A 14,625-nucleotide genomic window follows, 5' to 3' on the forward strand; every position below is an offset into this window, starting at 1 on the left:
CCTACTACAGCTGCTCTCCAACCAACAAGACGACTTACAGTTTCTCAATTTCCCTATTTTACTACTCGGCGTGTAGCCAGAGAAAAACATATTTCAAAAAGACACATGAACCCCAACTTTCACTGCAGCACTATTTACAATAGCCAGGTCATAGAAGCAACCTAAATATACATCAACAGAGGAGTGGATAAAGAAGATGTGGTACATATATACAAAGGAATATTACTCAGCTGTAAAAAGGAATGAAATTGGGACATTTGTAGAGACACAGATGGACCTAGAGACTCTCATACAGAGTGAAGTAAGTCAGAAAGAGAAAAACAAATATCATATATTAACGCATATATGTGGAATATAGAAAAATGGTACAGAACAACTGGTTTGCAAGGCAGAAATAGAGACACAGTTGTAGAGAACAAATATATGGACACCAAGGAGGGGAAGCGGGGGGGGGGGGGGTGGGGAGGGGTTGGAGTGGGATGAATTGGAAGATTGGGATTACCATATATACATTAATAATAAGAAAAAAATCAAACTGTACACTTTAAATACATGTAGTTTATTGTATGTCAATTATATCTCAATAGAAGTTCTTAAAAAAAAATTTCTCTCTTTTCCATTAATCTCTCATCTTTTCCTGTCCCTCTAACTGTGTCACTTCCCTTACAACTTAGCCTGAACACAGCACTGGAAATGTACATCACTTGACTGAACCCGCTTTCCTTAATAAACCTCAAGCTTGGATCAATGCAACCACCAGCTTCTCAGGTGAGCCGTAATCACCCGGCACTAATGAACAGTCTGTGTGGTGACCAAGACACTTATCATTTCTGCCACCACAGGGTCTGTGTCCTCTCCAATGGCAGGTCTGCTGTGTCCCCATTACGCTCTACAATGCCCTTGCACTTTCAGCTAACGACTGACACCTCAGAAAAAAAAACACAGACTTTCATTTTCTCTACCCTTACCTTCCCCCTGCCCCGCCCCCCCAATCCACCACGCACTTCTGAAACTGTCTGTATCCAAAGCTTTCCTTGAGGCACAGGAAAGGTGGGGTCCAGTTAATCCTTCAATCAACGTTCTTTACCCTGCTTCTCTTCAACCCCTGTGTTCTTACAGCTCCTTCCCCTTGGCTTAAAAGAACACTTAGTCTCTCCAGTATTTACAGTAAACACATAGTACTCTGTTCCAGTCACAGCATCCTCTCCTTCACTTGCATCTCTGACACGTCCTTCCTCGGTGTCCTTGTGTTTTTTCAACAGCTTCTTCTCCCATCCCTTAACAAAGATGCTCAAAAGGACTCTGACCCTGGCCCTCTTTCTTTTTCACTCACTCTTCTCCAGAGAGTTTTCTGGTGGTTTTCAAAGGCTCCGGAGTATAAAGAGTGAAAAGACAGAGGGCCTGTAATTCTTGCCTACATACTAATGGTTCTCCAAAGCTCTCTCTAGCTTAGAACTTTCATCTTAGTTCCAAACCCGATTCTTAAGTGCTTACTAAAACAATCTCATCTGCATGTTTCACATACCTTAAACATAATTCACTGTTCTCTGTGTGTTCCTACCTCAATTAAAAGCATCTGTTTTCCTTCCTCTACCTTTGCCCCACAGATGAATGGTCTACATGCTTCCACCCTGGTCCTTCACCTCCAGTCTCTTGACAACCCAGCAGAGGGAGCCAGTAAGTCGGATCATGATAACGTCTCTCTTGTTCAAATCCCACCTAAGATTTTCTACCTTATCGGGAATCAAAGTCTTTTTCAGAGTTCCCACCTACTTCTCTACCCTTATCTCCTATTATGCACTCTGTTCCAACCACAGTGGCCTCCCAGGCATTTCCAGAACACTCCAAGCCTATCATCCTAGCATCAGGTCTGTTTCCTCAATTCTATGCTCAAATGACATCCTGATTGCCTTCCCCAACTTAGTCTCTATGTCTCCTCTTCACTAGAAGGTAATCTCCTCAAGGGTTAGAATCTGTCTGTCCTACACAGTGCTACACCCCACTGGCTGGCACTCAGTATGTGCCCAATGGAGAAATTACCCATTAATTAATTAGAAGCTGAGCTCCTTGATGGCAAGGACAGCTAATGACCCTTATCATTCCAGCCAAGTGTCTGGGACACAGCCTGTACTCAAATTTCGAATTAAGAGATTAATAAAAGCACAGAGGAATAAGGGGAAGAATAAAAACAAGTAATGGAATTTAATTTTCAAACGTCATACTCTCTGTCCTCTTTATAAAAAGGTTTCTGATATATTCACACCTAATTTAGAAACAAAGCCATCAAACATTATCCTGTCCAAAAGCAGTGACAAATTCTCTTCATATTCATTATGATTTTAGAACAGGCTCTGAGAATCAATACCAAATGACTGTTTCAACATATAAATCTGTTTTCCCACTGCACAAATACCCTCCTCACTGCAAATGCTGGTTCCTCACGGTAGTCATTTTTGGAATGGCAGCATTATTAGAACTACAGCCAATTCGCCACAGTAAATATGGACAATTTTAATATTCTTCTGCCATAAAAGACTTTAAAGTTATTGAAAATTTGTTTAATGGGGTTAAGAATAATTTATAAGTGAAAAGAAATCCTTACTTTATGTAGTTGAAATCAGCTTTTAGGTTAAGGGAAGTACTGCTGGTACTCTTTTTCAAGTCGTGGATAGCATTCTGCCATTCCTGTACAGCAGCCCAATCAGCAATTGAAATGTAGCACTCACATGCTTTATTTCCCAAATAATTTATAACCTCAGGAGAAGAGTCAGTTGGTTTGGACAGCACCGTTTTTCTGGATTCACCTGAGTTAAAGTAGTTCATAAAATAGAGACAGAAATCCAAAGCAGTTATAAATATTTCAAAGAGCAGAGATATCTGAGAATATACAGTAAGATCATGAGCACAAACTATTTGGCTACAACTTTTTATTTAAACTCTAAATGCTCACCGTTCAAAGAATGTTTGGGGCTGGCACTGTTACGCCCAGCGTTAGCCAACGTGAGAACAGATTTGTCGAAGCTGGAAATGCAGCAGTCAACACCAGTCATGGCACACAGGTGCTCCTGATACTCCACAGAGGCCTTTTCAAACCTTCAACACAAGTTCAAACAGTCTTACTTTTTAATTATCCACATATTTCATTTCTAAAAAAACTGGAAAGAATGAGTTATTCAATAAATTGAGCTGAGACAATGAGTTGACTATTCTGTGTGGGGTTGAGCAGGCACAAAATTGGATCTCTTCCTCACAAAAAATGAAAATAAATTCAAAGATCGTTAAACGTTTAAGAGACAGCATAAAATAAGAAAATATCAGTAAATATCTGATCTCGATGTGTGCAAAGACTAAATAGAAAAATAAACACAAGAAAAGAATACATAAACAGGATCTAATGGCATCATAATTTGAAATTTTGGGGCATTAAAAACAAAAAAAACAAAACCACCATAAACATTAAAAACAGGGCTTCCTAGGTGGTGCAGTGGTTAAGAATCTGCCTGCCAATGCAGGGGACACGGGTTCGATCCCTGCTCCAGGAAGATCCCACGTGCCAAGGAGCAACTAAGCTCATGCGCCACAACTACTGAGCCTGTGCTTTAGAGCCCGTGAGCCACAACTATTGAGCCCACCTGTCACCACTACTGAAGCCCACGAGCCTAGAGCCCATGCTACACAGCAAGAGAAGCCACGGCAATGAGGAGCGCGCACACCACAAAGAGTAGCCCCCACTCACCGCAACTCGAGAGAGCCCGTGTGTAGCAACAAAGACCCAATACAGCCAACAAATAAATAAATAAATAAATTTATATTAAAAAATTAAAAACAAATTACCAATCAAGAAGTTAGACAGCATCAATAATCCTGGTGTAAAATAAAATCTCACAGATCAAAAACCAAAAAACCGAGGCCACTAAGATATAATTTACATTTTTAAAAATCACAAATGTGCAATAACATATGAGGAAAGCTCTACTATTAATTATTAATAAAGAAATGTGAATTAAACATTTCCACTAATATGGTGGCAGGGTTCTTATTTCTCAGTGGCCCTCTGCACTCACAAAGCTGAAGGGAAGGGGTTACTCTATTGTTAGGGATACAAGTGGGAACCATCTTTCATGCAGGGTGAATTAGCAGTAGTGTGCACCACAAGCCTTATGGTCTACAGCCTTTCTTCTGGTAAATCAACTTGTAGGAATGCATTCAAAGAAAACAATCACAAACATCAGCAAAGAATTAAGTGCCACACTGCATTAAGGTTAGTAAAAACATCACAAATAACCCTGCTGTCCAACCAAAAGGAATGTTAAATTATGGTGCACTCACAAAAAAAAAAAAGTGTTGTTAAAAATGTTGTTAAAAATCACATTGTAGACTATTTAACATGGCAAAATTTGTTTTAAATATTGCTGAGTAGTAAAAGCAAAATCATGTGACCAGCAGGAACACTGCTACTTCTGTGGAAAGAGGACAGAAAAGTATATATAAAAGAAAAAAGAACTAGAAAGGCATATACACCAAAACTAACAGTTACCACTAACAGATGGAATTATGAGCTATTCTTTTATTTTCCCTACATTTTCCAGATGTGGTAAAATTTACATAAACATGCACAGAGAAATCAAGTGAGTTTACCTAGAGGAATCAAATGAGTTTGAACTTTCGATGCACAGAGCTAATGAGCAAGAACTCTGGCCATAAAAGGCAATTTGTATCAGACTCTCTCATGAAATGTTGTCAATTAAGAATCGACATTAAATGTAATTAATATTTAATTACAATGTGAGTAATACAAAAAAATTTAACATAAAGAAATCCTACCCACCATTTCCCTCCTTCCAACTTACCTCCCTTCAGCCTGTTGGGCCACTGAATTAATCCACAGAAGATTTTTTCCAGCAACTGAAGATGACCAGACAGCAATTCCCTGTATCGCTTCAGGACAATGAAGTTCACACAGTGCTTCTACCACCATCATTATAGTTACTTCCAATTCATTCCCCTGAAAGTGGCATTCAGAAAAATCAATCACAGACCTCCATACCTTCAAAATTCAAATCTCTGCTGATTTACCACTACTGATCACAATCTAAAGCCTATTTGAAGTCAAATTTATTTAACAATTATTTTTACAACAATGAAATTACTGTAGAATTTTCTAAAATGTTGCCCATAATGTAGATACAAAGAGGCGGCTGATGGACCTACAAAGGGGGGTTGATGGACCTGAATAGACCACGGGTGTTAGTTTTTACAAAATAAAAATAAACTTACTTAAACCTTTAAACTGTGGCATCTTTAGGAGTAACAAGTGAAGTAAATATAAAGCAAAATTTAATAACCACAAATGCTTTATTTTCTGTCTTTGAATATTGCCTACTGACATTACCCTAACTAGTAAACACTTGCAATTTTGGATTCCATTTATTTAGTGACCCTACTTACAAGCTAGCACTTTTCCCATATGTTATAACATTATTAGTATTACACTTCTGCATCTACTATAAAATTATTACACTTTCCTACACATTATGTAATCATTTAAAATTATAAAAATTCTTTCTTCTATGCAAAAATTTCTTAGAATTACCTTTAAAGTTCCAACACTTAAGCATCAGTAATATATATTTTCACATGTACTAAGTAAAAAATATGAATAGGTAACTTTGGAAGCTAATGCTTGTATAAAAATATTGGATCAAAAGCTTTAAAAATGAATAGAGGGACTTGCCTCGTGGCACAGGGGTTGAGAATCCACCTGCCAATGCAGGGGACACGAGTTTGATCCCCGATCTGGGAAAATCCCACATGCCTTGGAGCAACTGAGCCTGTGCACCACAACTACTGAGCCTGAGCTCTAGAGCCCTCGAGCCACAACTACTGAGCCCATGTGCCACAATTACTGAAGCCCGAGTGCCTAGAGCCCGTGCTCTGCAACAAGAGAAGCCACCGCACCGCAGTGAAGAGTAGCCCCTGTTCACCACAATGAGAGAACGCCCACGCGCAGCAATGAAGACCCAATGCAGACAAAAAACAAAAACAAAAAAACTTATCTTAGCCACAGGTTAGATCACAGCAAAGGAATTAAGGCCAAATATTTCTAATTAACTCCACACACACAACTTTACCTGAGACGGATTTGTCTTCATTTCTGTAAGCAAGTCGAAGCCATGTCTCACTGTCACAGCAGGCTGGCCTGCCAACAATCCAACCCTCATGATGGAAAGTCGGATCCGAGTCAGCCAGTCTTGACAAGTTTGACGGTTGGTATAGAAAAAAGTCCTAATGACCTTTAGAAGAGAAAAAAGAGCTCAGGACTGGTTCAAATTACAGGCAAAGATGTCTCAAATACACGTAAAGCATATACACAAGTCTACCTCAGCTCTGTACACACCACTAGGTTTGACCACAAAACTGCCGCAAAGCAACATTCAGCCCACTGGAACCAACCTTGGGAGGTGAGGTTAATGCATTGGCACATCCCTCATATGCATTATACATTAGCTTCTCCAGGTTCTCCAGATACTGCAGAAGCAGCACAAGTCTAAGCTGGTTGCTACTGTGGCCTTCATCATTGTCTGCAGTTGTCCACTGACTGACGTCTTGATCGGGGTTTAATGTGTGGGCTGCAAGGCTTCTAATGATACCTAAAACCAAAGACAACATTCCAAATTTAAAAGGAATCTTGGAAGATTTCAGAAGTTCTTGGAGATAATTTCACAAATTCACATTTATCAAGTATCCTCTGTATACTTATCATTTAAAAACAAAACTCCCCACAAGATCTTTTCATTTTTAGAGGAAAAACATCTTCTCCACACAAATCCCCTAAATTTGTGAATAAACACATATACAACACAATTATTTAATAAAAATTTATTCTAACAAACATATCTGGAAGATCAACTGATAAAGTACTAAAGAAAAAAATTGTACACGCTCAAATTTTTGCTTTAACAAAGATAAGAAATCCATTATTAATGCAAGCTTGAAAGTATTTACATCACAAAGCCTGAAACAGTGAAGAGTCAATTACCTTCAATTGTCTGGAAGGTATCCTGAGCTCTGCCCAGTGGGGTTCTCAACTTAGAAAGGACAGTGAACTGTGCTGCTTCCCAAATAGCCCACTGCCAAAGAACAGCATCTGTCTTTAGAAGGTTGCGGGGAATTGTTGATTGGTCACGTTTATCCAGTCTCTGGCAGCTGTAGAACAATCTTTCTAACCAATTGTCCTTCCTGGGAAAAAACAGTTTCATGTTTAACAGACAATGACCACTTCATTAAAAAAAAGACAAAAACAAAAAAACTGCAAGGGAAATGGGAGTAGGGGACTACAATTTTCCCTACTTGAAAAAGGCAAACATATAAAATTGGGAAGCATTATGTCCCCATCTCTCATTTCAAGGAGGTCTTTCACGGCTGAAACAGGATGGGGTATGGTGTGGACAGATTATTAGGGTCAAAGGCTCATGACTGCAACTAAGAATCTCCAGAATGCCTATGCCCCCAGGCCCCTTCCCAAAGCACTAATGACTAGGTCAGATCAGTTAACTGTCAACCACATTTCACCATCACCGACGACTGCAAAGCCCGTTTTTATTTCTTCAGATGCTATCTTCAACGCAATTCCTCCAACTACTGAAAACTTAAAACAACCCATTTGAGAAGAATATTACTTTCTACTCTGCCACCCCTGACATATTTTCTCCTCCAAACTGGGCACAGGGTTAAGATAGTCAAGTATATTTAAATACTTTTCCCAGATGAAAGAGTCAAAGAAATGTCTTACCCTGTTCTATGAGAGTTACCATACAAAATAAAACTAATAACATCAGAGAAATCTTGTGGGTGGAATGTGTTACTTGGTGCTTTACTCATGTGACTTCTTAATGCTAAAGAAATTTCTTGAATTTCTGTGTGACTGTTATTGCTGTAGACAGAAAATAAAGTCATTGTTATACAAAATGTTTTAGTTCAAAGGTTAGTTCATACTGTAAATGAATCATTTCCCTAACTAAATTTGAAACTAAAAATTGATAAAATTAAGATTTTAAAAGTAGATACAGAAATGTTACTACAACTTTGAAATTTAAAGGTTCTTAAATCACCAAAATTAACCTAATGGAAAACTATGAAAGAATACAATTTAGTTTTACAAATAATAACTACTGAAAAGCACATTTTGGTAATGTAAGTATTATTCTGCAGCAGTATCATGAGTTTATATGCTTATAAAAACTACAAATTTTTGTTATTTTCTTCTAGACCCGCATGATTTGATCCATTGACATCTCTTCAATCACTGTGAAGTGCCATATGAGATGTGATATTAACTCACTAATAGGCAATCTGTCTTTTCCTAAACTAAACATTATGGGATGTCTCTGCACCGACACAACTGTTATACCTCAAGACAACATCTAAAGGAATTGACTTCAACAGCTTCCCAAATGCTTGTCGAATACGAGTTCCACTATGGACTAGTTGAACACGGCAAACATCAACACACCTACAAAAAAATGAAATAGGTAATACAAATGTGGCAATATTTCCAAGTTATTAGGACCGGGGTCAAAAGATTGGATCTTTAATCCATACCTCTGTAAAAGATCGTCCGGTAAGGAAGAGGACAAAGCATGTAGACTGCTGCATGCTTGTAGACAGATATTCACATCTTCAACAAGAGCTATTAAAAATTTAAAGACACTTTCAGCTTGCCAGAAGAAATTATATGCCAGTATGTCATAATTTTCTGAACCCATTCATTTCAATAAACAATGAGTGCTACTAAGGATGAGGGGCTGCTCCTGCGTGGAACCCTCACTGGCAACAACATTTGGGAAAATGATACACTCAACAAAATCCACTTAGGGTGACTATGCTTCACTCAAACCTTTCTCTGAAGGAAATTTTAAAAGTACATGGAATATACAAACAATCACATGAGCTTAAAAATGTGACAATCACAGGACTTCCCTGGTGGTCCAGTGGTTAAGAATCCGCCTTTCAATGGAGCAGACGTGAGTTCGGTCCCTGCTTGGGGGACTAAGATCCCACATGCCTTGTGGCAACTAAGCCCAACACTCTATAGTCTGCTCGCCAGAAAGCCCGCACGCTGCAACGAAGACCCAAGACCCGACGCAGCCAATAAATAAATTTGCAGTGGCTGCTCTTGTTGCAGAGCATGGGCTCTAGGCGCACAGGCTTCAGTAGTTGGAGCACACAGGCTCAGTAGTTGTGGCACGTGGGCCCTAGAGTGTGCGGGCTTCAGTAGTTGGGGCATGTGGGTTCAATAGTTGGAGCCCAGGGGCTTAGGCACTCCAGGGCATGTGGGATCTTTCCAGATGGGAGATCAAACCCATGTCCCCTGCACTGTCAGCCGGATTCTTAACCACTGCACCACCAGGTAAGTCCCAAATAAATAAGTATTTTTAAAAAAAAGTGACAATCACTTAAAAACAACTTATTTTCCACATATTAAGAATGGCAAAAAAAATTACGACAGATTATGCCTTTGTAATTAAAATGGGGAGGATACATTTCCAGTCATGAAAAACACTCAAGTGACTTATCCTTTTGCCATAACCAAAGATCTCTTTAAAGCACTGATTAACAAAAGTAAATAATCACAGAATCTTACTGTTGGCTAAAAGGCCTTTGCAAAATTTGTGGAAAGATGGAAGAGAGAATAAAGGTGCATATGTTTCAGACTTCTTCATTAAAACAGCCACTTCCAAAGCCCAGGTCATTAGTAGTTTCCTGAAACACAAAATATACAGTTGATTTCACACTAAAAGGAAAAAAAAAAAAAATAGAAAAACAACTTGAAAAACCTATTCTTTTTACATTAATTTCTTTTGGCTTTTTAAATACCTCAAGCATTAAGAAACAAATATTAAAACCATAGAAATTCCTTTGGCAAAATTGTCTTTTAAGAAAATCTCCCCAAACTAGCATAAACTATAGCAAAAAATATTTTAAAATCTCTGTAAATACATTCATCTATAAAATACTGTAGAAGGGGGAGGTTTTATGTAATTCTTTTAGGAAAGAACAAAAAATTCTAGGTTAAATAATAATACAACAATTTAAAGTGTTTCACAATGAAGTTGCTCTACCCCAAATGACAGTCTTCATTTCTTTTTCTCAAATTATGAAGTCAAATTAACAAAAGTTAGAAACTACAGTATAAAATATTAGTTACCTTGTGTCCTGGTTAAGATTATCTTTCTTAAGCAATATTCCCAGGAGATTTAATATAATTGAGAAATGTTTCTTTGTAGCTGTAGTTACAGTACTAATCACGGCTCCATCAAACAAGGACGGGGATGAGGAACTAAGACTACTAGATATAAAGTGGTCATGCCTGGAAGACAAAATTTGTATCATTTTTTTCAACTCTCATTTTAAAAAAAAAAGCAATTCCAAAGTTAAATCGACACATATCTTTTTTTTTTTAATTTATTTTTATTTATTGGCTGTATTGGGTCTTTGTTGTTGCTCCTGAGCCTTCTGTAGTTGCAGAGAGCAGGGTCTACTCTTTGTTGCGGTGCTCAGGATTCTCAGTGGGGTGGCTTCTCTTGTTGCAGAGTACGGGCTCTAGGCACACGGGCTTCAGTGGTTGTGGCATATGGGCTCAATAGTTGTGGCTCGCGGGCTCTAGAGCTCAGGCTGAGTAGTTGTGGCGCATGGGCTTACTTGCTCTGTGGCATGTGAGATCTTCCCAGACCAGGGATCGAACCTATGTCCCCTGCATTGGCAGGCAGATTCTTAACCACTGCGCCACCAGGAAAGCCCCAACACATATTTTTTAAAATATATGCTCTAAAGGGTCCATCTTCCCTTTAAAAATAAAAAAAAAATTTTTTCTGAATAAGGGAGTGTAGGGACTCCCTGGTCCCGAAAGATCCCACATGCTGCAGAGCAACTAAGCCCGTGCACCACAACTACTGAGCCTGTGTGCCACAACTACTGAAGCCCATGCACCTAGAGCCCATGCTCCACAACAAGAGAAGCCACCGCAATGAGAAGCCCGTGCACCACAATGAAGAGCAGCCCCCGCTCACCACAACTAGAGAAATTCCACTTGCATCAACAAAGACCCAATGCACCCAATAAATAAATAACTAAAATTTATTATTTTTTAAAAAGTGTATGTAAATACATTACCTGGTACAATGAGAATACAATGTGTAGAGCACTGCGTACTGAATGGCAGGGAAGTGAACAGCCAGGTCGCCATGCACAATCATCAGATTCTTACTCAAGAGTGCAAAGACAGTTGGAGACAGCGCCCACATCTGATGATGTACGAAAGAAAGTAAATGTTTGGTTCCTCCAAGATATACATGAGCATATAAAAAATGTATCCTTCAAAATATGTCTACACATTTTTAAAAATTAAAATGACATTTAAATTGGAAACAAGCTAGTACACTAAAAACCTGGGATCAGCAAATACTTCTTGTGAAGATAAGAGAGTAAATATCTCAGCGTTTGCAAGCCATGTGACACCTCTGTTACAATGTCCAACTCCTCAACTCTGCCACTGCAGTGAGGAAAGTTACAGACAAAAAATAGGAATGAAAGTGGCTATGTTCCAATGAAAATTCTTTACAAAAAAAAGGTGATGTTTGGTGATGGTTGCACAATTCTGTGAATATACTAAAAATCACTGAATTGTATACTTTAAATGGGTATTGCACAGTACGTGAATTATATCTCAATAAAGATTAAAAAAATGAAACAAACAAACAAACAAAACCAGCCAGTGGGCTAGATTTGGTCCATGGACTATAACTTGCTGATCCCTGGTCTAAACAAAGCCCTTGTACCCTTCAGTGCAGAGAACCGTATTTCCTTGGTTTTCCATATACTGCAAATGGCAAGTTGCCCTGTCCAGTGAGAAAAAGGGCACACCCTGCCACTCTAAGCCATTCTTCCCCTTCTTTCTATTGCTAAGATACTCCTTTCCACCTGAATGCACTGACCCCACTCCCTCTCATTTCCAGAGTGCAGGATGTAAACCTCAAATCTGAACACCATGTGAATTTCTCAGCAATCATATTTTAGAATGCAAAAAAAGGAACAGTCTACTGCAGCCTAGCAGTGAGGGAAAGAGCAGTTATGGAGGGACACAGGGCAATCTGATCTAACAATATGGAGAGCATGCAAATATAAACAACATATCTTGACTTTTCCCTCCCTTCTCTCTTAGAAAATATTATCCTCTTAATTATATCCCATTACTTTTCATTATAATGTTTTTCAATGCTACAAAGATCCCACAGGAGAATATACTAACCACAGCAATAATTATAAATCAAAAGCACGGTCACTTCAAATTTCTTAATGGAATGAAATCTTTATTCTTTCTGCAAAAGAATATATGAATGTTCCTAGAGTAAAGTAAGTAGTCAAAAAATAAGGACCATATGGAAGCACCAACTCTAGTGGGAAGAAGGAAAAGAGTACCAGGGGAAGAAGAGGTTGCGTATTAACAGAACTATACAAACTTGCCCTGTGGAAAATGCTGACAAATTTTCTAAAAGCATGCTAGAGTAAACAGGAGAAATTATTAAAAAACATTTTCTAAAACATAAAACAAACATCAAAAACTTATCAAGGAAGGCAAGAGCTAAACATAATAGCAAGAAAATATTCCTGTTAATTTTAATCACCCAGGCATGTCCACAGCAAGGCCGGTTTGTTCCACGTGATTCTGTAGACACACTGCCTTGATAATAAATATGTAAATATGCAATGAAAAGAGGTTCAAATGTGGATAAAACAAAGCCATTACAAGTAAATACTCACCCCAATCAGTGAGTTTTTAGCATTTCCAATTGTAGTCAGAGCACTAAGGTCAAATATAACTACAAATTTTGCATTGTCTACAGTGAATACATGATTCTTAAAAGCCTCATGTTTTATTTCAGGACAGGCATCAGGAAGTCGTAGGCTATGTAGCAAATTGTTTAGGGCACAAGTCATTTCTCCCAAAATTAATTTATAGGCAGTCTCCAAAACAGGAATATTCTTCAGGCTGAGCACTGCTTGATAAACGGCATGGGCTACAGCAACAACCTTAAAAAGAGAATTCAGCTAAGTGATAATTAAAGAGAAAGTATATTACTATCTGCATAATGGTGATGATGCAAATCAGTTGAAGACTGATAAAGTCACTGTCCAAAATACCAAAGACCTTAATTTTTAAAACAGCAATTTAGGAAACCTACATAGGATCAGTAAGTTTTTTATAATCTATAAAGATTTACTACAAAAAAAAAAAAAAAAAGAGTACTCTAAATTAAAAATGACAATGTGAAATTTCTTAAAAGGCCTTTTTTAAAGCCAGTATCAAAACGCATACAAATAGCAGTTTATTAAGATAGGTTTTCCTACATCCACTTGGAAAGTCTATAGTGGCTTTGACTGTGAGTCAGTTCAGAAGCTAACTATGAAGTTTTATTTATAACATACACATGAAATTTTAATAAAGACAAATGATGGAAATCTGAAAACACTATCTGCATACCATTCATCAAGGTATACAGTATGAAAATCTACAGATATTAAGTGAATCATTATAATTTCTATATTCTAAATCAAATATTTATCATTTCAATTTCATTTATGCAGCCCACTAAGCAACATGAGTCAAACTTTTCAATGACCTAACATAAAAAATCTGATCAATGAATCACTTACCTCTTTCTCTTTATGATAACGTAAAAACAGTAGTTTAGATGATGGTATAAATAGTTTTTCTACAAATGATGATGGCAGTTTTGTATTTATCTGTTCAACAATCTAAAAAAATAAAGTAAAAAATGAGCTATCAATTCACAAAAGAACATGGAGGAACCTTAAATGGATATTGCTAAGGGGAAAAAAAACCAAGATGAAAAGGTTACATATTGTATAATTCTAACTATATGACACATTGGAAAAGGCAAAACTATGGAGACAGAAAGATCAGTGGTTGCCAGCCAGTGAAGAGGAGAGAATAGGTGGAACACAAGGGATTTTTAGGGCAGTGAAACCCTTCTGTATGATATTGTAATGCTGAATACATGGCATTACACATTTGTCAAAACCCATAGGATGTACAATACAGAGAGTGAACTCTAAAGTAAACCATGGATTTTAGTTAATAAAAATGTGTCAATTTGTCTCATCAGTTGTAATAATAAATGTACCACACTAAAACAAGATATTAATAATAATAATTGAGTAAACTATTGGGGGAAGAGGTTATATAGGAACTCAGTACATTCTGCTTAATTTTCCTGTAAACCTAAAAACTGGTCTGAAAAATAATCTATTAAAAAAGTAACATAGCTAAGCTGTATTTTTAGGCCTTAACACTGTGACATTAAAATGTTTAGATACCTAAATAGGATGCATGTATTTACACTTATACATGGGTATTTTTTTACGTTGGCAAAAGGAAGTATAACTATGGCAGAAATGTTCAGCAGAACATCATCTAGAATTTGCTTTGAAATAATCCAGTTGGGGATGGGGGAAGAGCAAGAAGGAGGCAGAGATTAGGAGGCCTAGATGAAACTAGATGGGCCATGTGTTTCTAATTACAGAAACTGAGTATTAAGTATGCAG

At 37.7% G+C, this 14,625-nt stretch overlaps 1 protein-coding gene across 7 annotated transcripts in view; it reads right to left on the reverse strand.

Moving 5' to 3' along the window:
• SMG1 (SMG1 nonsense mediated mRNA decay associated PI3K related kinase) overlaps positions 1–14,625 on the reverse strand; it is a 95,350-nt gene that overhangs the window by 41,149 nt on the left and 39,576 nt on the right. For all 7 annotated transcript variants that reach the window (XM_057695983.1, XM_057695980.1, XM_057695981.1 and 4 more), the window contains 14 exons: positions 13,714–13,815; positions 12,820–13,089; positions 11,173–11,303; positions 10,208–10,369; positions 9,644–9,762; positions 8,602–8,689; positions 8,411–8,512; positions 7,793–7,933; positions 7,040–7,239; positions 6,454–6,650; positions 6,132–6,293; positions 4,851–5,005; positions 2,951–3,093; positions 2,603–2,804 (listed from right to left, as the gene is read on the reverse strand). In XM_057695983.1, coding sequence (XP_057551966.1) covers positions 2,603–2,804; positions 2,951–3,093; positions 4,851–5,005; positions 6,132–6,293; positions 6,454–6,650; positions 7,040–7,239; positions 7,793–7,933; positions 8,411–8,512; positions 8,602–8,689; positions 9,644–9,762; positions 10,208–10,369; positions 11,173–11,303; positions 12,820–13,089; positions 13,714–13,815 — 2,174 coding nt within the window. The remainder of the gene's footprint in view (positions 1–2,602; positions 2,805–2,950; positions 3,094–4,850; positions 5,006–6,131; positions 6,294–6,453; positions 6,651–7,039; positions 7,240–7,792; positions 7,934–8,410; positions 8,513–8,601; positions 8,690–9,643; positions 9,763–10,207; positions 10,370–11,172; positions 11,304–12,819; positions 13,090–13,713; positions 13,816–14,625) is intronic.

Source organism: Hippopotamus amphibius, chromosome 9 (genome assembly GCF_030028045.1).
Source record: "Hippopotamus amphibius kiboko isolate mHipAmp2 chromosome 9, mHipAmp2.hap2, whole genome shotgun sequence".
NCBI lineage: Eukaryota > Metazoa > Chordata > Mammalia > Artiodactyla > Hippopotamidae > Hippopotamus > Hippopotamus amphibius.